Source organism: Lolium rigidum, chromosome 4 (genome assembly GCF_022539505.1).
Source record: "Lolium rigidum isolate FL_2022 chromosome 4, APGP_CSIRO_Lrig_0.1, whole genome shotgun sequence".
NCBI lineage: Eukaryota > Viridiplantae > Streptophyta > Magnoliopsida > Poales > Poaceae > Lolium > Lolium rigidum.
The window spans coordinates 78,219,131-78,242,782 of record NC_061511.1 but is presented as its reverse complement, the minus strand read 5'-3'; the positions used below and the strand labels follow the sequence as shown (position 1 = coordinate 78,242,782).

Here is a 23,652-nt window from a genome sequence, read left to right as displayed (position 1 = left end):
ACAGAGTTTAAAACTGGATATTTTTTATTTGCAACCCAGAATTTAGCAATAGAAATGTAGTCATGGCCAATTTGAATGTTGAAAAATTATATAGTGTTTTCAAAGCTAGATAACATCTCCTCAGATTTGAAGTATGTGAGAAAAACAAATAATTTATGCAACTGCGACCCCAATAGTTGATGGTTTCTGATTTTTATTTTTTGGCTCATTTGCGAACATGCACTATCTGAATCCAAGAACACCACCACACCTTCAAAAGCAGAGAAATCCATCAGATCAATCGAATTCTAGGTGTACCCAGAATGGATAAGATAAGACCAACCAGAAAAGCAGAGCAGATCGCCATCACCATCAGTAGCAGAAGAATCTTACCCTGTATCGAGTCGAGTCGACTCACTCCTATTCCCCGCGCCAAAGCACGCTTGGCCAAGGCCAAACTCGTGTGAGCTCAAACACGATGCTGCCAATGGAGCGTCGGCAGGACGAGTGCGCTGCGGCCGAGGAGAAGCAGCAGCCGCCGCCGCACTTCCTTATCGTGACGTACCCGGCGCAGGGCCACATCACCCCGGCGCGCCACCTCGCTCGCCGCCTCGTGCACGCGGCCGACGGCGGCGGTGCGCGCGTCACCATATGCATGCCGGTCTCGGCCTTCCGGAAAATGTTCCCCGAGGCCACCGCGGCGGGCGCGGACGGCGAGGAGATACGAGAGGAAGAAGGCGGGATCGCGTACGCCGCCTACTCCGACGGCTACGACGGCGGGTTCGACCGCGCCACCGACGACTACGCGCGCTACATGCTGCAGGTCAGGCTGGAGGGCGCGCGCACGCTGTCCGGGCTTCTCCGTCGACTCGGCGACCGCGGGCGCCCCGTCACGTGCGCCGTGTACACGCTGCTGCTGCCGTGGGTGGCGGCCGTCGCGCGGGAGCACGGCGTGGCGACCGTCGCCGTGTTCTGGATCCAGCCGACCACCGCGCTCGCCGCGTACTACCACTACTTCCGTGGCAGCCGGGAGGCCGTCGTGGCGGCCGCGGCGTCGCGCGACCCGACCGCCGAGGTGCGCATCCCGGGCCTCCCACCGCTCATGTTCCGCGACCTGCCGTCCTTCCTCGCCGTCACCTCGGATGACGACCCCTTTGCCTGCGCGATAACGGAGTTCCGCGAGCTGATCGACGCGCTGGAGCGCGACGGCGACTCCGGGAAGCCGCCAACCTACGTCCTCGCCAACACGTTCGACGCCATGGAGCGAGATGCGCTGGCGTCCCTGAGGCCTCATGTCGAAGTCATCACCGTCGGCCCCGTGCTCTCGTTCCTTCATGGCGGCGACAACGGCGAGAGCCCCAACGACCTGTTCGAGCACGATACAGCAGAGTACCTCCACTGGCTCGATACGATGCCAGCCAAGTCGGTGGTGTACATCTCCTTCGGGAGCACGTCGGTGATGAGCAAGACGCAGGTCGCCGAGATAGCGGACGCCATGAAGCAGGCCGACAAGCCGTTCCTCTGGGTTCTACGGAGAAACAACTGCAGGGAGCAGGGCGACGACGACGCGATCAAGAAACTCCTCGCGGCGGCCACGGGCGGCGGCGGCGGCAAGGTGGTGGAGTGGTGCGACCAGGCGCGCGTGCTGTCGCACCCGTCAGTGGGCTGCTTCGTGACCCACTGCGGGTGGAACTCGACGCTGGAGAGCGTGGCGTGCGGCGTGCCCACGGTGGCGGTGCCGCAGTACTCGGACCAGGGGACGAACGCGTGGCTCGTGGATCGGGTGCTGGGCGTCGGTGTCCGCGCGGCGGCGCGCTCGGAGGACGGTGTACTGGAGGCACGGGAGCTGACGAGGTGCGTGGAGGTCGAAATGTCGGAGGCGGTGACGGCGCGCGCCGGGGAGTGGAAGGAGAAGGCGCGGGCGGCCGTAGCAGACGGCGGAGCGTCGGACCGGAGTCTGAGGGAGTTCGTGAGGCGGATCGCTAGTGGTAGCTAAAATTGTCACTGGTGCTGCATTTTAGTTTGTTCCGATTTTATTTTTACCATACTACCAGTATTTTGAGTGTAAATGCTGGAGATTATCGACAAGTAGTAAATTTGTTTGTGCAAGGAGCTAACAAGTACAAGAGCTAGGAACAACAAAGAAAAAAAATGAAGGGAACGAAACAACCAAGCCTATGGCGGAGAGGAGACGTGAGGATTGATTCCCGTACTTCCTTTCCAACAAAAATATGTCTACCTTGTGAAGGTATGCACCACGAAGGTTGCTAACTGCCACAAAGGCGTCACACTATTCCTCAGTGATCACACCACAAAGTTATGCCAACTTCTCCACTAAGCAAGCCGATCGAGGCGGCGGACATTGACAAAGCGTTCGGGTAAGTCTCCATAACATCGGAGGCTCCCAACATCATTTAGAGCTAGTACAACACCAAGCTAGCCTCTACACAACTTCTTGATCAAGGAATCCTAAAAGAGGAATTCTAGGGTTCGTAAATCCACGAGAGGATCAGAGGGTTCGAGTTTCTTTTGGTGGAAGTGTAGATCAAGGTCTCCGCATTTGATTTCCCAAGTATGAGGTTGATTAGTTGGTTGGGGAGAGAGACTCGTGGAATTTGAGCTTGAGAACAATGGAGGAAAAGAGTGGAAGTCGTGATAGCTCGAGGAGGAAGATGACATCATTATATACGGGCTCTCTTAGATCCAACCATTACCCAATTATTAGGCATTTTTAGATAATTTACATGATTTTCCTACAAGTTCCTCTTCATTGGTATTTAATTTCTGGGAGGCAAAAAACCTTTTTTTTTGTATTTGTTGTTTTAGGGACCTTTTGAAATCCAAAAATTAGGGGGGAATACTACATGAGTTTTTCACCAGGAGAAGGACTATGAGAGAAAGAAGCACGCGGGGGGAGATACGAGGTCCAATAGATCCCAGATAGCGCGGTCCCACCTATAGGTTGCGTCACCCAGGCTCGTTTGCACCTCGAGCATCACCTACTCTCTCCCTTTTTACAGACGGCTCCGTTTCGCTTGAAAAACCTACGCCATATTTTTCCCACGATTTACAGAGGTGGCGGCGGAGGCGAAAGTCCTCTCCTACTCCGGGAGAGGGTAGATCCTGCTGCTCCGTGATACGTCTCCAACGTATCGATAATTTCTTGTGTTCCATGCCACATTATTGATGTTATCTACATGTTTTATGCACACTTTATGTCATATTCGTGCATTTTCTGGAACTAACCTATTAACAAGATGCCGAAGTGCTAGTTCTTGTTTTCTGCTGTTTTTGGTTTCGAAATCCTAGTAAAGAAATATTCTCGGAATTGGACGAAATAAAAGCCCAGAGGCCTATTTTCTCACGAAGCTTCCAGAAGACCGAAGACGAGACGAAGAGGGGCCACGGGGTGGCCAAACCCTAGGGCGGCGCGGCCCCCCCCTTGGCCGCGCGGCCCTGTGGTGTGGGCCCCCCGTGCCGCCTCTCGACTTGCCCTTCCGCCTACTTAAAGCCTCCGTGACGAAACCCCCAGTACGAGAGCCACGATACGGAAAACATTGCGAGACGCCGTCGCCGCCGATCCCATCTCGGGGGATCACGGAGATCGCCCCCGGCACCCTGCCGGAGAGGGGAATCATCTCCCGGAGGACTCTACACCGCCATGGTCGCCTCCGGAGTGATGAGTGAGTAGTCTACCCCTGGACTATGGGTCCATAGCAGTAGCTAGATGGTTGTCTTCTCCCCATTGTGCTATCATTGTCGGATCTTGGGAGCTGCCTATCATGATCAAGATCATCTATATGTAATTCTATATGTTGCGTTTGTTGGGATCCGATGAATAGAGAATACTTGTTATGTTGATTATCAAAGTTATACATGTGTTGTTTATGATCTTGCATGCTCTCCGTTATTAGTAGATGCTCTGGCCAAGTAGATGCTTTTAACTCCAAGAGGGAGTACTTATGCTCGATAGTGGGTTCATGTCCGCATTGACACCAGGACGATGACGAGAAAGTTCTAAGGTTGTGTTGTGCTTGTTGCCACTAGGGATAAAACATTGATGCTATGTCTAAGGATGTAGTTGTTGATTACATTACACACCATACTTAATGCAATTGTACTGTTGCTTTGCAACTTAATACTTGGAGGGGGTTCGGATGATAACTTCGAAGGTGGACTTTTTAGGCATAGATGCGGTTGGATGGCGGTCTATGTACTTTGTCGTAATGCCCAATTAAATCTCACTATACTCATCATGATATGTATGTGCATGGTCATGCTCTCTTTATTTGTCAATTGCCCAACTGTAATTTGTTCACCCAACATGCTGTTCGTCTTATGGGAGAGACACCTCTAGTGAGCTGTGGACCCCGGTCCAATTCTCTTTCTTGAAATACAATCTCATCGCAATACTTGTTTTTACTTGTTTTCTCTGCAAACAATCATCTTCCACACAATACGGTTAATTCTTTGTTACAGCAAGCCGGTGAGATTGACAACCTCAGCTGTTTCGTTGGGGCAAAGTACTTTGGTTGTGTTGTGCGGGTTCCACGTTGGCGCCGGAATCTGCGGTGTTGCGCCGCACTACATCCCGCCGCCATCAACCTTCAACGTGCTTCTTGGCTCCTCCTGGTTCGATAAACCTTGGTTTCTTTCCGAGGGAAAACTTGCTGCTGTGCGCATCATACCTTCCTCTTGGGGTTGCCCAACGAACGTGTGAAATACACGCCATCAAGCTCTTTTACGGCGCCGTTGCCGGGGAGATCAAGACACGCTGCAAGGGGAGTCTCCACTTCTCAATCTCTTTACTTTGTTTTTGTCTTGCTTTATTTTATTTACTACTTTGTTTGCTGCACTAAATCAAAATACAAAAAAATTAGTTGCTAGTTTTACTTTATTTACTATCTTGTTTGCTATATTGAAAACACAAAAAAATTTAGTTACTAGCATTTACTTTACTTATTTCATCATGTTTCCTTTTAATTTTACCACAAAGAACATACCGGTAGGACGTGGGTCTATAGTTGGGAGAAATAATATAGAAGAATTCTTCAACCATGTTAGTACTATTGATGATTTTGAGGATAGACACTTGGTAGACCTTGCGCCTACTTATGAAATTGCTGCCTCGCATTTAGTTCGCTTGTTGGAAACCAAATTTGTTAATCTCAATCCTATAATCCAACATATGTTTTTCACACTTAGTGATATGGAAGAAGGGGAAAAGAAAGATTTTGTTTTAGAAACCCTTCTTAGAGAATTTGGTGGTCTAGCAAGAGAGGCTAGAAAGGTCTTTGCTAAATTTAATATGCTTGGTTCTCATACTAATTTTGTTAGCCTCCTTGAAAAAATGGATATGGATAGGATAAGGTACACTAATAATGCTAATGATGGTGGGGAGATCAAAGCACCAATACCATGTAAACTCCTAGCTATGAATGATGCACTAGAACATAACTATGCTTGGCTTGTTCCTGAAAATTTGTTTGATGAGAGTAGCACACCTAAGACTAATGAAAAGGGAGATGCTAAAACTTATGTATCTAATATAATATGCCTAGTTGAGAAAACTCCACACCTCGCTGAGAATGCACCACCCTTCGATAATACTTGATACACACTTTCGCGCCTAGGCGAAAGGCGTTAAGAAAAGCGCTTATGGGAGACAACCCATGTTTTTACCTACAATACTTTGTTTTTATTTTGTGTCTTGGAAGTTGTTTACTACTGTAGCAACCTCTCCTTATCTTAGTTTTGAGTTTTGTTGTGCCAAGTTAAGCCGTTGATAGAAAAGTAAGTACTAGATTTGGATTACTGCGCAGTTCCAGATTTCTTTGCTGTCACGAATCTGAGCCCACCAGGAAGCTCAGAAAATTATGCCAATTTACGTGCATGATCCTCAGATATGTACGCAACTTTCATTCAATTTGAGCATTTTCATTTGAGCAAGTCTGGTGCCATTTTAAAATTCGTCAATACGAACTGTTCTGTTTTGACAGATTCTGCCTTTTATTTCGCATTGCCTCTTTCGCTATGTTGGATGAATTTCTTTGATCCACTAATGTCCAGTAGCATTATGCAATGTCCAGAAGTGTTAAGAATGATTGTGTCACCTCTGAATATGTCAATTTATATTGTGCACTAACCCTCTAATGAGTTGTTTCGATTTTGGTGTGGAGGAAGTTTTCAAGGATCAAGAGAGGAGTATGATGCAACATGATCAAGGAGAGTGAAAGCTCTAAGCTTGGGGATGCACCCGGTGGTTCACCCCTGCATATATCAAGAAGACTCAAGCGTCTAAGCTTCATCCCCTTCTTCATCAACAAATTATCAGGTTCCTCCCCTGAAACTACATTTTTATTCGGCCACATCTTATGTGCTTTTTCTTGGAGCGTCGGTTTGTTTTTGTTTTTGTTTTGTTTGAATAAAATGGATCCTAGCATTCACTTTATGGGAGAGATACACACTCCGCTGTAGCATATGGACAAATATGTCCTTGGTTTCTACTCATAGTATTCATGGCGAAGTTTCTCCTTCGTTAAATTGTTATATGGTTGGAATTGGAAAATGATACATGTAGTAATTGCTATAAATGTTTTGGGTAATGTGATACTTGGCAATTGTTGTGCTCATGTTTAAGCTCTTGCATCATATGCTTTGCACCCATTAATGAAGAAATACATAGAGCATGCTAAAATTTGGTTTGCATATTTGGTTTCTCTAAGGTCTAGATAATTTCTAGTATTGAGTTTGAACAACAAGGAAGACGGTGTAGAGTCTTATAATGCTTTCAATATGTCTTTTATGTGAGTTTTGCTGCACCGATTCATCCTTGTGTTTGTTTCAAATAAGCTGCCCGTCACTAGTATGCTGTCACTGGTATATACATTACTAGTGACAGGCAGGTTTGCCCGTCACTAGTAAGTGTATATAGTGACTGGCCCATTATAATGCCTGTCACTAGTATGAATTTCGGTATTAAAAAAATTAGAAGCATTTTTCAACAAATTAATATGCAATAACAAGATGGTACAGTATAGTATCAAGTAGGCAGAATATCAAATAAAATTCAACAAAAACACACGATGCAACATATTTTGTAACTAATTCTACGTACATTCTTTATAATATTTTGCCATTGGACATGCTCGGAGCTAATATCTATATATAGGTGAAGTCATTGTTGATCTTCTGATCTTCTGGGTACTCATCGTTTAGGCCTGCAAAATAAATAGCAATTGTTATAATGGAAATAGAAAAAAAATGGTAGGAAGGGTATACTGAGTTTACTACATATTTGCTTAAAAACTTCTAAATGGGATATACCCACCTAGTAAATATGTCAAAAGGCGGGACCATAATTTTACAATTATAAGGTTTACATATTGCTCACATGGCATAGCAGGAAATGCTCAGTCTAAAACAACAACATTTACTTCCTCCAGCTCATATTACTTGCCACTAAAATAGATGTATCTATAATTAAAATATGTCTAGATACATCTATATTAGTGTCAAGTAATATGTATCGGAGGGAGTACAAAAATGATAGTAAACTGCTTGAACGCACATTCTAGCAAAATAAACAAAGGCGTACAGTAAGATTGGGAAAATGGAGTACACAGCCAATAGATTCAATTATGTTGTTCATAGTTTACTTCTTCATAGTTATTTGTTCATATAAAATGGTTAGAGTGACTATACAAATAAGAATATAAAACTAATGATTGGTTTACCTTGGCTTGTTCGATCTATCAGAACTACCACACATTGCATGTCATTGTAACAGCCTTCTTTGCAGCCACGTTTGTGATTTGACAACATGCGTACAAGAACACCCTATGAAATCAAACCAGCATTAGAGAACAAAAATAATAAGGAAATATGCAGATAAATGGCTTAAGAGTGGCACCATATACTTGTCTAATATATGATCTAGATTTGATAAACTGCTGAACGCTTGCATGCCCTTGACGATTGTTACCATTCTAGGAAGGCCTACCAGTTGTCTAAGGAATTTGCATGTAGGAACTTTTTTGACATCTTAATAATATCCTCCATATAAAAATAGAATAATCAGGAGATAAATTTACTGTGAGATTTGAGCAATAGTGATTATCATCATAAGTAACCTGAACAAGAAAATATTCAGAGATCTTTACCTGGCCGTGCTCATTATCTAGATCCATTGATAATCTGAGGGGCTGTCATACCTTTGAAGGTATGCAGTAACAACTCTGGAAAAATGAAACGTCTGCACTTACATATAGTGAGTTAGTGACACAGATGCAAATACGAAACACAAAATACATCCTACACTATACACATTTAAAATACATCTTACACTATATACAAGGTATGATTACGAACATTCCTTTTACAAGGTAGTAGGAATCCTACAAAACTTCACTTGTTTTATTGCATTGGAGATGGAACTTTGCAACCTGTGAATTGAAGCAAAGAAGAAAGCATATGGTGGTTACAAAATATAATATCATAACTTGCTGGAAATTATAACACACCATACTCATGCAACCATTTTTACAAAAAGTTTGAGAGCAATCTTGATACCTTATCTATATAGCAATAACCAATCAAAATCCGTACACAGAACAACCAGTACAAGCAGCGATCCTAGATACACATCCCAATTGCAAGATGCAATTCACATATTAAATAAGAAAACGAAATATATGAGCAGGGGACCAGGAAAAGGAGTGCTAGGAGGAGAAAAGAGGAGGGAGAAGGAGAAGGGAGGTGGAATATGATTACCACGTTCAATCGGCGCGGCAGAGCGGTCCGTCAGTGCAGCAACGTGGTCAATCGGTGCGACGGCGCTCCAATTTGGGGCGAGATACGCGTCGGGGCCGAGCGGGCCGGGACGGGATGTGGAGTTCCTCCGAGGGGAGAGGCGCATGGGAGCATTTCCGAAGCGAGGCGGCGCTGGAGTCGGCCGGCCGGTTGCCGGAGTTCGGCGGCTGCGGGAACCCTAACTCGCCTCTCCTCTGCCTTTGGTTTTGAGGGATCGCCTCTCATGTGCCTGGTACGAATCGGGGGCGGTCGGTTTGTGGAGAAAAAAAATCGAGGAGGAGGCTATCGGTTTGGTGAGAACAAAGAAATCCAACCATCTAGTTTACACTTTTGACGGGATGCCATGGTGGTTATAGCTGATCCCTGAAAACTGGGTTAGCGCGACCATACTTTACCAGCGCATCCACATCTTGCTAACTGCAGTTCCAATCGATCCAGGAGCCTAGCTTTTATTAACCGCGCATGCAATCATCTTGCTGGCTATCTCTAGCTCCAATGAATCCACAAGTCTGACTACGAGCTAGCTCTAGTAGCGGTAGCATAGGTCATGGAGGTAGGCGGACATGTGTCGAGACAAGCTGGATGAGCGTCGGGCATCTGCTTACTAGCGCGAAAGACGCCGGAATATTCAGATAATCTTATTATAGAAGAAGTATACTATACCTATTTTGCCCACTAAAATTTATACATGTGACGGGCATAAATAAGAGCCTGTCACTAGTAAGTATGATCATTCAATAAGTAATTTGAAAAAAATACTAGTGACTGGCATTTAGGGTGCCCGTCACTGCTACAAAATACCAGTGACGGCCATTTACCTGCCTGTCACTAGTAGGTTTACCAGTGACAGGCTTGTTTTTGCCTGTCACTAATAACCTTGAGGCTATAAGCAATTCTGCAGTAGTGGTAAGCATGTAATTTGCACCACCAAGAGAAGTCTTGCGGGAAGGTCCCCACACATTAGCATGCACATAATCAAAAATCCCTTTGATGGTATGAACGGAAGCATTGAATTTAACTCTCTTATGCTTACCAAAAATGCAGTGCTCACAGAACTCAAACTTACTCAAATTGTAGCCATCTAGCAAATCTCTCATGTGTAATTCTGTCGTGCCATGTTCACTCATATGTCCAAGGCTCATATGCCACAGATTAGTTTTATCATGCTCATCAGGAATAACAGCAGCAGCAATACCAGACAAAGTGCTACCTCTAAGAACATATAACTTTGCAGAATTCATATCACCTATCATATGAACGAGTGAACCTTTTGATACCTTCAGAACTCGGCGGGAACCGGAGTGTTTGTACCCATCAACATCAAGGGTACTGAGAGAGATCAGATTTCTGGCCATGCCAGGTATGTATCTCACATCTGTCAGAGTACGTGTCATGCCATCATGCATCTTGATCTGAACGGAGCCAATGCCCACGATCTCACGTGGGTTGTTATCTCCCATACGCACAAAATCACCACTCTGCACAAACTCATAAGAAGTGAACCAGTCTTTGTTACAGCAAATATGAAACGAACATGTAGAATCAAGGATCCACTCATCATTATCAGAAACACAACCAACAAACACAACTAGGCAATCGCCATCAGAATTATCACTGGAAACAACAGCGGCCTTACCATCACCATCAGATTTGTTTTTCGGTTGGTAAGTACCGTTTCTTTTCTCTTTGTTCTGCAACTTCCAACAATCATCAATATTGTGGTTAGTTTTTTTACAATACTTGCAGAACTTACCATCTCGTCCCTTGAACATTGAGCGACCTCTGTCGGTCTTGCTCTTATCTCTGTTGTAGTTGTTATTTCTGTTCTTGGTCCTGCCTCGGACCTGCAGTGCCTCTACCTTAGATGACGAACCTTCTGCCTGCTCCATATATTGCATCTTTTCCCTCTGCTGGAGGGTCTCATAAACTTCGGCAAGGGTTAGTTCATCACGGCTGTATACCAAGGTGTCTCGAAAATTCGCAAAAGAATTAGACAATGAGACTAACAGTATAAGAGCTAGATCCTCATCCTCATAACTTACCTCCATGGATAGCAAATCAGAAATGATCTCTCTAAAGATCGATAGGTGGTTCATCACCGACGCACCTTCTTGCAGCTTGTGCGAGAACAACTTCATCTTCACGTGCATCTTACTGATTAGATCTTTGGACATGCAGATCGATTCCAGTTTCAACCATAGCGCCGCTGCGGATTCTCAGCTAGCACTTCATGCAAGATATTGTTGGATAGATGAAACTGAATTAAAGAGAATGCCTTACGATCTTTCCTATTTTCATGTTCGGTCCAGGTCTTGGCATCTTTCTTGCCAAAACCATCAAGAGCTTCATCCAGATCAGAAGATTGGGTAAGGATCGCACTCATCTTCACTTGCCACAGAGAAAATCTCGTGGTGTAATCCAGCTGCGGTAGATCGAACTTCAAGGAAGACATATCGCAAACCCAAGTTGAAACCTGGGCTCTGATACCACTTGTTACAAACGTGATAAGCAAATAACAAAGAACAATAAAGAAACACACACAGGGGACATAAGATTTTAACGTGGAAAACCCCTTCCAACTTAGAAGGGGAAAAAATCATGGACGCTAGCCAGCAAAACTTCACTTTATCGGGGAGTGTTTACAAACGCCGTGGGATATCTTATAATCTGATAAACCCTAGACGGCGGTTTACAAGAGGTATATATAGACGATGGCATCGATCCGTACCGCGGGGACTGCCGCCCCCCGCACCCCCCTTCGCAAGCCTACCGGTGACGGGTCTCGCTCCGCTCGTCAGAAGTTAGCCTCTCTTTAGAACGAACTACTTATGAGATCAATACGATGAAACGCCACGTACAATTCAACTGAAAATTGTTACTTCCCAGCTATCCAAATCATATTTTGCTTCCATGATACCTATTTGTAGATGTCTATAATTTTATCAGTGTCTAATGGGGCATAGTGCTATATATTTTGAAACGGTCAATGGAAAAACATATATATTCCATACATTTTTTTTGCGTTTTAGAGTTGTGCTCAATACCCAGCCCCCCTTATGCTTATTTCCTGGCTCCGCCGTTGCACACATGGTTCGGTCATAGTAGGAGCCTGCCTAGGGTATGTTAGCACCTCCATTTCAAAACATAAGGCTTATATTTGTTTTGAAAAATCAAACTAAGTTTGACCAAAATTTTAGATCAATCTTTTAACAAATATAATATTTTGTAGATACAAAAAAAATGCATTTAATTATCTATTTAATAATAATAATTTTGTATTTTGCATGTTAATGATTTATCGTAAAAATTACTCAAACTTGATATAATTTGATTTTCTAAAAATAATATAAGCCTTAAGCTTTGGGATAGAGGTAGCAGCAAAGATTTTGCATCGAAATTCTTTTATTTAATTAGCAACCTGATTTTTCTCTATGCTCTGATTTTCGAGGCCTCAATTAGCATGGATACCATTTTATTTAAATTAAATTTATTTTTCCCAAAATATAATTTACCAAAAAAATTATGATTCCGAGGTTCAACCCAATCTATCTTTTCTTTCTTTTTCCCTTCCCGTGCTAAGTAAAAGGATTGAAAGGGGCTAAATTTGGACATGTCACAATAAATTGTATTCCTCGCAAAGCAATAATTAAAAAGAAAGGGAATGACAAAGCACTCGGAAATAAACGATTAATTTTTTATCAACAAATCTGCTAAAACACCAACACCATAGAGTACTTAGCAAAGGTGCTATGTAGACATATGTTTTTTATCCGGCATTGAAAATCCTTCTTCCTTGTTGGAATACATTTTTTATCAGGAAACTTGAAGTGATTGCGGCAACTACCAAGAAACGACGAATCCCAACTACGGATATATATGAACCGAAACTGCCCAGAGCATTCCATCCGGCTCAAGCAGGAATGGAGAAAATGTCTTCTGCTGCTATCTTATCTGCTAAAATAGACAAAATCTTCTCTTCTTCTCTATGTCACTAATCAGAGTCGGAGAGATTACAACTTGGTTTATATCCACATAGAGATAACAAGAAATGTTGTCCAGTACTTTTTGAATGTTGAATATTTTTTATATCTAAACTTATTTTAAGTTTACGCATTTTCAAGATTTTAGAATCTTCCTGATTTAAATATTTTTCATCTAAAAAGAATAAAAGGAAAAGAAAAACCATACCAATTATTGGGTTGTTTTGTTGTGTTTTTGTTTCAATTTTGTGGTGCGGGTTTCTTTCTTTCATCGGGTTTTTTGTTTTCCTTTTGCGTTATTTTATTTTCTCTTCTTATTTTTTATAATTTTTAGAAAATCAAATTCTAAAAATATTTAGATTCAAAAAATGTTCAGATCAAGAAAATATGCACGAAAATATTAAAATTTGAAATAATTAGATATATAAAATATTAAAATTTTAAAATGTTTAAATTTTTAATTTGCTCTAATCATTTTTTAATGGAATAGTAAGATCTAAAATATGTAAGATTTAATAAATTTCATATTTTTAAAAATACCAAAAAGAAACAAAAATTAAAATTGGAAAGTGATAAGAAAAAAAGAAAAAAAACATAAGGGAGTGCGGGCTAGCCCGCCACACCAGTCTCCGGTGTGCGGCCCGAGTTCCAAGCCGCACTGGTCGGCATATAGCACCTCCACGAGCTGAACTGGAACTGGAAGGATTGTGAAAATGGGTCATCTCTATCGGGATGTGGGCCTCTCATTTCTGAGTTTACTCGTTTTCGTCGCCGGTAGTTTGACTAGTTTCATAGTAGAAGATGAAAAACTTGCCCATGTGTGGCGGCTCTCGTGCCGTGCTTGCTAGGGTCGCATGCAGAGTGCGGGCAACCAAACCGGTCACAGTACTCCAGCTCATGAGCACGTCTCTGCGGGTAGTACTTGCGTGCCTTGGTTTTGGTCCTGCAGCCATGTGCTCAAAGAGGCACGTGGTATAGATTTTTTGACTTGTGCGTACGTGTCCACAGCGCAATACAGCGACCTTGCCCGGCGAACGGGCCCTCCGTGTCGAGATTGCGACGGGCAGCTCATGAACACGTCATATCGAGCTGACACAAAGTTCAGCTCGAATTTCTACATCATGAATGATCGACCGAAGATATAGATGAAGCCATGCTATCATTAAATTTCATGTTCATTCTTAGCCTCATGACTACAAACAAGGGTTGTAACATAAATTTAACCACATCACCGGAGAATTAAGTTCATTTTCAGTCCATTGAGAATTATAACAAACCCATGTTTTCTAGGACGATCCATCGTCCAGGTCTTCACTCACGTGTTCGTCTTCTCTCGTTCCTCATTTCTTTCTCCTACCTCTCTTGTTCCCGTTAACTTCTATGAACAGATTCCTTAGCCCACAACATGCCCTGCCCCTAGTCACGTGCCATCGACGGCAACCGTGCTCCTCACAAACCCCATCACCCTGCTAGCCAACATAGTGCTGCTAGGGCACAACGACCCTTCTGTTGGTGTCAATGCGCGGTGCTACCAAGGCACGTACGGCAGCACCGCTGCCAACGACGATGCACGGTATTGGTAGGGCATGGCATCACACAATGTCGAGGCGTAGGGATGCCAGGACACGACAACGCTGCTATAATAGTTCTTTTTGGTTTGCATCATGAGAACATTTTTTTATAACCGTTATGTTGTTTTGCACCATATGTTTCAGTGGATTTGCATTTATGTAGAAACTTGTTAGAATTTTTTGTGTTTTGCTACAATAGTTAAAAACTTTGGTTACGAGATATCTGATGTTGTCTTCGGTGAAGTTGGCTTTTCAACGATATCATATATTTTTTTCCTACGAGGTTTCGAACAAGTTCTATCTTTTTTGTTTATTTTGTGCGCGAACCCTTTTTTACTCATATAAGCAAAATCAAATTTCTTTGCTACATATAAGCAAACCGTGGGATTTTTCCAATGAAAAATGAGACATGTGTTATCTGGAGAACCCGAGGCATTGGAAGATTTGATCCTCGGGTATCATTCGATCGTTCTATGTTTACAACATTATTCATTACAGTTGTGCATATTACTTAATTCATCTCTTTTGCACAATCTGGGTAATACATTAGAGTTGTTCAGAACATATGTTCAACATATTGATGGTTTCTGAAAATATAATAAAAAAGGTAATTTATGCAGCTGCGACCCCAATAGGGTGGTTTCTGATGCTCCCTGTGTCTATGATTGGTGTCAAGAGGTTCATCTAAATTCGAATGTATCTATACACTAAATAGTATGTAGATACATTTGAATTCACACAAATTTTCGATATGTTTTTATAGACGGAGCTAGTAGTAGTATTTTTTTTGTTGGCTCATTTGCGAACATGCACCATCCGAATCCAAGAACACCACCACACCTTCAAAAGCAGAGAAATCCATCAGATCAATCGAATTCTGGGTCTACCCAGAATGGATAAGATAAGACCAACCAGAAAAGCAGAGCAGATCGCCATCACCATCAGTAGCAGAAGAATCTTACCCTGTATCGAGTCGAGTCGACTCACTCCTATTCCCCGCGCCAAAGCACGCTTGGCCAAGGCCAAACTCGTGTGAGCTCAAACACGATGCTGCCAATGGAGCGTCGGCAGGACGAGTGCGCTGCGGCCGAGGAGAAGCAGCAGCCGCCGCCGCACTTCCTTATCGTGACGTACCCGGCGCAGGGCCACATCACCCCGGCGCGCCACCTCGCTCGCCGCCTCGTACGCGCGGCCGACGGCGGCGAGGCGCGCGTCACCATATGCATGCCGGTCTCGGCCTTCCGGAAAATGTTCCCCGAGGCCACAGCGGCGGGCGCGGACGGCGAGGAGATACGAGAGGAAGAAGTCGGGATCGCGTACGCCGCCTACTCCGACGGCTACGACGGCGGGTTCGACCGCGCCACCGACGACTACGCGCGCTACATGCTGCAGATCAGGCTGGAGGGCGCGCGCACTCTGTCCGGGCTTCTCCGGCGCCTCGGCGACCGGGGACGCCCCGTCACTTGCGCCGTGTACACCCTGCTGCTGCCGTGGGTGGCGGTCGTCGCGCGGGAGCACGGCGTGGCGACCGTGGCCGTGTTCTGGATCCAGCCGGCCACCGCGCTCGCCGCGTACTACCACTACTTCCGAGGCAGCCGGGAGGCCGTGGTGGCGGCCGCGGCGTCGCGTGATCCGACCGCCGAGGTGCGCATCCCGGGCCTCCCGCCGCTCATGTTCCGCGACCTGCCGTCCTTCCTCGCCGTCACCTCGGATGACGACCCCTTTGCCTGCGCGATAACCGAGTTCCGGGAGCTCATCGACGCGCTGGAGCGCGACGGAGACTCCGGGAAGCCGCCGACTTACGTCCTCGCCAACACGTTCGACGCCATGGAGCGAGACGCGCTGGCGTCCCTGAGGCCTCATGTCGAAGTCATCACCGTCGGCCCCGTGCTCTCGTTCCTTCATGGCGGCGACAACGGCGAGAGCCCCAACGACCTGTTCGAGCACGATACAGCAGAGTACCTCCACTGGCTCGATACGATGCCAGCCAAGTCGGTGGTGTACATCTCGTTCGGGAGCACGTCGGTGATGAGCAAGACGCAGGTCGCCGAGATAGCGGACGCCATGAGGCAGGCCGACAAGCCGTTCCTCTGGGTGCTACGGAAAAACAACTGCAGGGAGCAGGGCGACGACGACGCGATCAAGGAACTCCTCGCAGCGGCCACGGGCGGCGGCGGCGGCAAGGTGGTGGAGTGGTGCGACCAGGCGCGCGTGCTGTCGCACCCGTCAGTGGGCTGCTTCGTGACCCACTGCGGGTGGAACTCGACGCTGGAGAGCGTGGCGTGCGGCGTGCCCACGGTGGCGGTGCCGCAGTACTCGGACCAGGGGACGAACGCGTGGCTCGTGGATCGGGTGCTGGGCGTCGGTGTCCGCGCGGCGGCGCGCTCGGAGGACGGTGTACTGGAGGCACGGGAGCTGACGAGGTGCGTGGAGGTCGCAATGTCGGAGGCGGTGACGGCGCGCGCCGGGGAGTGGAAGGAGAAGGCGCGGGCGGCCGTAGCAGACGGCGGAGCGTCGGACCGGAGTCTGAGGGAGTTCGTGAGGCCTCGCTAGTGGTAGCTGAAATTGTTACTGCTGCTTTTTTTTTCGAAATGGGGGTATTCCCCGGCTTCTGCATCATGATGATGCATACGGCCTTTTATTAAAATACAGGTAGCAAAAGTATTACAACTCACGCAACATCAATGATTGATACAACAATCAACCATCGGAAAAATAACATAACATACTAAGACGACACTCAACATATCCTTCTAGTATGACGCCAACCCATCCTAGCACAAGATATCCCGAGCGACCATCGGGAGACGTGTGCATCCGAGTAACCATAGCATCCCGTTGTCCCTCCGGAGAGAGCAGGGCCCACAGCTGAACCCAATGGGAGACCATATGGATAACCTGCAAGAAATGAAAAGAGGGTTTGTTATTAAAAATTATATCGTTCCTGACCCTCCAAATAGACCAACATAAAGCAGAAACCCCAATACGGATATATGCTTTAGATTGTCTATCAACTCCATTTAACCAATTACCAAACATATTAGTAATATTGGTGGGAGGTGGAAGATCATAGGTAAAATTTACCGTACGCCATAAGAGTTTAGCTAAAGGGCATTCAATAAAAAGGTGTTGAATGGTCTCCTGTTCCCTACAGTAAAACACATTTTGTACACCCATTCCAATGACGTTTAGCTAGGTTGTCCTTAGTTAATAACACCTTATTATTTAAGAACCACATAAAAATCTTAATTTTTAGCGGAATTTTAACTTTCCAAAGATATTTTCGCAGAAAGGGGGTATGGTCACACATAAGGTCTTCGTACATGGACTTTACTGTAAACAGACCATTTGGTGTCAGTTCCCAAATAAAACGGTCTCCCTCATTATTCAAATGCACAGCCATTAATTTCCTACATAATTGCAACCACAAATTCCATTTATTACCAATCAATACTCGTCTAAATGTAATACTCAGCGGTGATTGGCCTAATACCTGTGCAACGGTGACATTCTTATGATGAACAATATTATATAGCGAAGGATATTGTTGTGCCAAAGGAGTCTTGCCTAACCAGGTATCTTCCCAGAAGCGGGTCTGCAATCCATTACCCACTTTGAAAAAACCCCTGGAAAAGAACTCCTGTTTGACACCCATCAATCCTTTCCAGAATGGAGAGTCGGACGGTTTTGGCTGAACCTCTGATAATGTTTTCTCGTCTTAGGTATTTGTTATGTAACAACTCCTGCCACACCCCATCCTCATTTAGGAGTTTAAAAAGCCATTTGCTCAATAAACATCTATTTTTGATTTCCAGAACTTCAATACCTAAACCTCCTTGATCCTTGGGACGACAAACAATATTCCATTTAGTAAGCCGGTATTTTCTTTTGTTTTCATCGGACTGCCAAAAGAATCTAGATCTATAGAAGTCCAAACGTTTCCTTACCCCAACGGGTATTTGTAGGAAAGACAACATAAACATCGGTAAGCTAGTTAATACTGAATTAATAAGCACTAACCTATCCCCATAGGATAGTAACTTCCCTTTCCAGCACCCTAATTTACTCTCAAACCGTGTTTCTACCGGATACCAATCTGAATTTTTGAGTTTCTTGTAATGGATCGGAATCCCTAAGTATCTAAAAGGGAGTTGTCCAGCATCACATCCAAAGATATGTTTATAATGGTCTTCCTCCTCTTTTGCCTTTCCAAAACAAAAAATCTCACTTTTATGAAAATTAATCTTAAGTCCCGAGAGTTCTTCAAACAGACATAAGATTAGTTTCATGTTGACGGCTTTGTTGAGGTCATGTTCCAAAAAAAGGATAGTATCATCAGCATATTGTAGTATAGAGAGACCTCCCTCAACTAAATGAGGAATTAGTCCTCCGACTTGACCATCTTCTTTGGCTCGTTCAATTAAGATGGCAAGCATATCCACCACAATGTTAAACAGTATTGGAGACAGGGGATCCCCTTGCCTTAGACCTTTTTTTGTTTGGAAATAATGACCAATATCATCATTAACCTTCACCAATTGTTACTGCTGCTGCATTTTAGTTTGTTCCGATTTTACCATACTACCAGTATTTTGAGTGTAAATGCTGCCGGAGATTATCGACAAGTAGTAAATTTGTTTGTGCAAGGAGCTAAGCGCATCTCCAACCAGGCGATCCAAACGGACGCGCTGGGACGCGTCCGCACGTCCGTTTGGGTCGTGCGCTGCGCCCAACGCGGCAGATTTGGGTCGCGGCGCCCTATGGTATGTTTTTCTTGTAAATTCACTAGAAAAACGTAAAAAAATATTATATAAAATATATAAAATAGTTCAAATGCTCAAAATGTATTACACATTACATAGTCCATGTAATCAAGGATAAAGTATTATTCAAATAAAATGAAAAAACGATACAAATGCTCTAGGCTTCAGGATTTCCTTCCTCATTGTTGTTTGCAGCATTGTTGCCTACATGCTGCCACATGTGCTCGACCAAATCAGCCTGAATCTGGTTGTGTACAGCTAGATCTCGAATTTCATGGTGCGCATGAAGAATTTCCTGGAATGATGCTGGAGCACCTTGAGGAGTAACCAACTCTCCTTGGCCTCATTATCAAAGAGTGAATCATCCCGCTCTACCTCAACAATCATGTTATGCATGATTACACAAGCGGTCATCACCTCCCACAGAGTTTGCACATCCCAGGCTCTGGCAGGGTGTCTGACGATAGCCCAGCGAGCTTGGAGGATGCCAAACGCCCGCTCGACATCTTTCCGGGCTGCCTCCTGCTCTTTGGCAAACCTTGCCTCCTGCTCTGAGTTGGGGTTTCGGATTGTCTTCACGAGTGTAGCCCGAGGTGGATAGATACCACCAGCAGGGTAGTACCCCTTGGTGTAGTGGTGGCCACTGATCTCAAAATCCACATCAGGGGACTTACCGTACGCTAGCCTATCAAACATCGGAGAGCGCTGCAGCACATTGATGTCATTGTGCGATCCAGCCATTCCGAAGAATGAGTGCCAAATCCATGTGTCATGGGAAGCAATAGCTTCAAGAATGACTGTGCACCCCTCAGAATGGCCGCTGTATGCCCTCGCCAACCAAAGGGGCAGTTCTTCCACTCCCAGTGCATGCAGTCTATGCTGCCAAACATCCCAGGAAAACCCCCGGAAGCGTTGATCGACAACAGACGAGTTGTGTCCTCTGCATTAGGTTGCCGGAGGTACTGTTCTCCGAACGAACCGATCACTGCTCTGCAGAACCTGTACATCGATTCCAAGCCGGTTGACTCACTCATGCGTGTGTACTCATCTACGAAATCACCGGCAACGCCATATGCGAGCATCCTAATCGCTGCCGTGCATTTCTGGTACGAAGAGAGGCCTACCTTGCCAATTGCATCCACTTTCGCACAAAAGTAGTCGTCATAGATCTTGACGCCATCCATTATCCGGCGGAACAGCGGCCTGGTCATCCGAAAACGACGGCGAAACAAGGACGGCACGAACAATGGATTGGGTTGGAAGTATTCGTTGTAGAGCTGGTCGTGGCTGCGTTCTCTTTTGCGGTCCAAGGCGGCCGCGCGCCCCGGCAAGGACCCCCGGTACACGGGGATTTGCGAGACAATGTGCTCGTGGATGAGCATCGCAGCATCCGTGAAAAAATCGTCGTCGGACTCCTCTTCTGACGACGTGTCGATGAAGTTCTTGAAGTAGTATTCGTCGTCGCTGTCCACCATGATCTGAAAAGGGACACATTTTAGTTTGAGCATTTGAACGAACACCTCGCAGGCGGAGGCGATCCAAATGCTTCTGTAGGGACCTGCAGCATGGCCGCCTCGGCCGACTTGCGGTCCGGAAACACGGTGCAGGAGAGCTCACCTCCGGCGGAAACGGCGCAGCCGCGAACGGCGGGAGGTGTCGCGACGGTGAGAGGACAACAGCGCCGGCGGCGGCGTCCTCCGACTCCGCTACGACGCGGCGAAAGCAGCGCGGGACCTCGACCTATGCTTTCGCCCCGCTTGCCGGCGTCCTCGACGACGATGGCCGGCGTCGACGCGCTCCCAAATCGCCGGTCCGTGGGTGGCGGCGGAGCGGTGGGGAGATGTGTGCGACGGGCTTGTGTTTTGGGAGTGCGGACAGGCGGGCCAGGGGCGGACAAGGGAAGGACGCGAGCGACCAGCCTTTCGCGTCCGCGGCCACGCAAACTCGTCCAAGATTTGGGTCGGGTTTGGGTCGTCCCGGACGCCGCGGCCATCCGTTTTAGGGATGGGTCCGCGCGCTGGGATGCGGTTTTGTCCGTTTCGATCCATCCGGACGTGCGGGCGCGGGATGGGTCGCCCGGTTGGAGATGCCCTAACAAGTACATGAGCTAGGAACAACAAAAAAGAAAGTGAAGGGAACGAAGCAACCAAGCCGATGGCGGAGGGATTGAGCTTCAGGGACTTTGCCAGCCCACAAAGTCACTGACTTTGTGTCACTTACAAGTGGGGCAATATAGAACCCTTCATTATATGTGCCCCACATTGTCCCACTTGTAAGTGACACAAAGTCAGTGACTTTGTGGGCTGGCAAAGTCACTGAAGCTCAATCCCTCCGCCATCCATCCCTCGAACTGAGTGAAGTTACACCTTTTTGACTATTTCGATGTAGTGAGATTTCGATTGAACAAACAAGAGGGTCTGTCTGGTATTGGATCCACCAAAGTGACTTTGTGGGCTGGCAAAGTCATTGAAGCTCAATCCATGGCGGAGAGGAGACGCGGGGATTGATTCCCGTAGTTACCTGTGGCACCACCAAAGTTGCCAACCATCACAAAGGATACTATTTCTTGGTGAGTAGACCACAAAGGTACGCTCACTTCTCCACTAAACAAGCTGATTGAGGTGACGGACTTTCACAAAATGTTGGGGCAAGTCACCATAACATTGGAGGCTCCCAACATCGTGTAGAGCTAGTATAATACCAAGCTAGCCTCTACACAACTTCTTGATCAAGGAATCCCAAAAGATGAATTCTAGGGTTCGTAAATCCACAAGAGGATCAGAGGGTTCAAGTTTCTTTTGGTGGAACTGTAGATCAAGGTCTCCGCATTTGATTTCCCAAGTATGAGGTTGATTGGTTGGTTGGGGAGAGAGACTCGTGGAATTTGAGCTTGAGAACAATGGAGGAAAAGAGTGGAAGTCGTGATAGCTCGAGGAGGAAGATGACATCATTATATATGGGCTCTCTTAGATCCAACCATTATCCAATTCTTATGCATTTTTAGATGATTTACATGACTTTCCTACAAGTTCCCCTTTATTGGTATTTAATTTTTGAGAGGTAAAAAACCTTTTTTTTGTATTTGTTGTTTTAGGGACCGTTTGAAATCCAAAAAATTAGGGGGGATACTGCAGGAGTTTTTCACCAGGAGAAAGAAGCACGCGGGGGGAGACACGAGGTCCAATATATCCCAGGTGGCGCGGTCCCACCTATAGGTTGCGTCACCCAGGCTCGTTTGCACCTCGAGCATCACCTACTCTCTCCCTTTTTACAGACGCCTCCGTTTCGCTAGAAAAACCTACGCCATATTTTTCCCACGATTTACAGGGGTGGCGGCGGAGGCGAAAGTCCTCTCCTACGCCGGGAGAGGGTAGCCTGCTGCTTCGAAGCCTTTGGTTAGAGGGAAATCGAAGCCATAGTCATCACCACTCTTTCTTGGCATAGGGCGGGGCCTCTCCATAAACACCAAGATCATCCTCAACGTCAGCACCATCTCCATCTCCATGATCCACCTCGATCCCCTCATAGTTTGTGATTGATTGAACCCTAGATATTGCCTAAGTGATATCTGCATGATTGTGATTGAAAACTTGTCTTCATGGTGGTGAGATTATATTTTTAGATGGTGCTGTAATTCATATGCCATTGTTCCATACCATGTTTCATCGTTCTGAGTAGATCCCCATGTTCCCGAGGGCATATGATAAATTGACAATAATTTCTATATAATATGCAAGGAGTATTTGGTCAAATTTTCATCTTGTATGTGGTTCTATGATGGTGATATGCGAACGTTGATTGTATATTACTTCACCTATATGGGCTCATAGGGTTGCACTTTAATGTAATGAAGAGGGTTGGAAGGGACGAAATGACATAAATCATCTTTCAATACTTTGAGTTGCATTAGAGGGTTTAATATCGAGGACCTTTAAACTAATTGCTATGGTGTGATATTTATGTCTTAATGATTCCTGTGTTTTCTCATGAAAATAGCCATAGGATCCATCGTAACAGTTATATTTTCTCATTTACTTGGCTGCACCTAATTTAGGTTCCGTCCAATATGAATAAAACTTGATAAGATACTTACCATATTGGTGCAAATTTTCATGCTAAGTAAATCCATGATGTCTTTGGGAACGCTTGTCTACACAAACATTTGAGCTTATCCTCTTTCTACATAGAGGATTGGATTTTCTCTTATAAAGAGCATTCACTCATCACAATTTATTGTTAGCAATTTATACTACGGACACAAAATCACTGCATCTTTTATTGTTTTATTTGTCAAATTTGCTAACCAATACCTTCAGTTACTCGTGGATTCGACAATATTTTTTCTATTGAAAGGTACTACAATAGATCTCTTGTACTTGGGAGACATCATCGGCCAACTTCCGCCCAAGACGGAAAACCTCCCAATAGTCTCTGCTGCGCAAATAGCGAGTTTCTCGTACTTGACCAAAAGTAGGGTGGTACTGTCCCGGGCGGTAGTCATACTGGCCAAAATGGCCGGAACTTCCGTCCCTCCAGATTTTTGCAAAA

General features: G+C 45.6%; 2 protein-coding genes across 2 annotated transcripts; both read left to right on the top strand.

Annotated features, from left to right (window-relative positions):
* Positions 1–288: 288 nt before the first annotated feature.
* On the top strand, positions 289–18,995 carry LOC124648931 (UDP-glycosyltransferase 75C1-like). The gene is made up of 2 exons (XM_047188614.1): positions 289–1,975; positions 18,878–18,995. The coding sequence occupies exon 1, from the start codon at positions 458–460 to the stop codon at positions 1,973–1,975; it is 1,518 nt and encodes a 505-aa protein (XP_047044570.1). The 5' UTR covers positions 289–457; the 3' UTR covers positions 18,878–18,995.
* Positions 15,237–16,894, top strand: LOC124647280 (UDP-glycosyltransferase 75C1-like). Its single transcript, XM_047187244.1, has one exon. It carries the CDS (start codon positions 15,389–15,391, stop codon positions 16,892–16,894), a length of 1,506 nt encoding a protein of 501 aa, XP_047043200.1. The 5' UTR covers positions 15,237–15,388.
* Positions 18,996–23,652: the final 4,657 nt, after the last annotated feature.

Bases quoted from the DNA above. Each gene is read 5' to 3' on its own strand.
- LOC124648931 (XM_047188614.1), top strand. From the start codon at position 458: ATGCTGCCAATGGAGCGTCGGCAGGACGAGTGCGCTGCGGCCGAGGAG.
- LOC124647280 (XM_047187244.1), top strand. From the start codon at position 15,389: ATGCTGCCAATGGAGCGTCGGCAGGACGAGTGCGCTGCGGCCGAGGAG.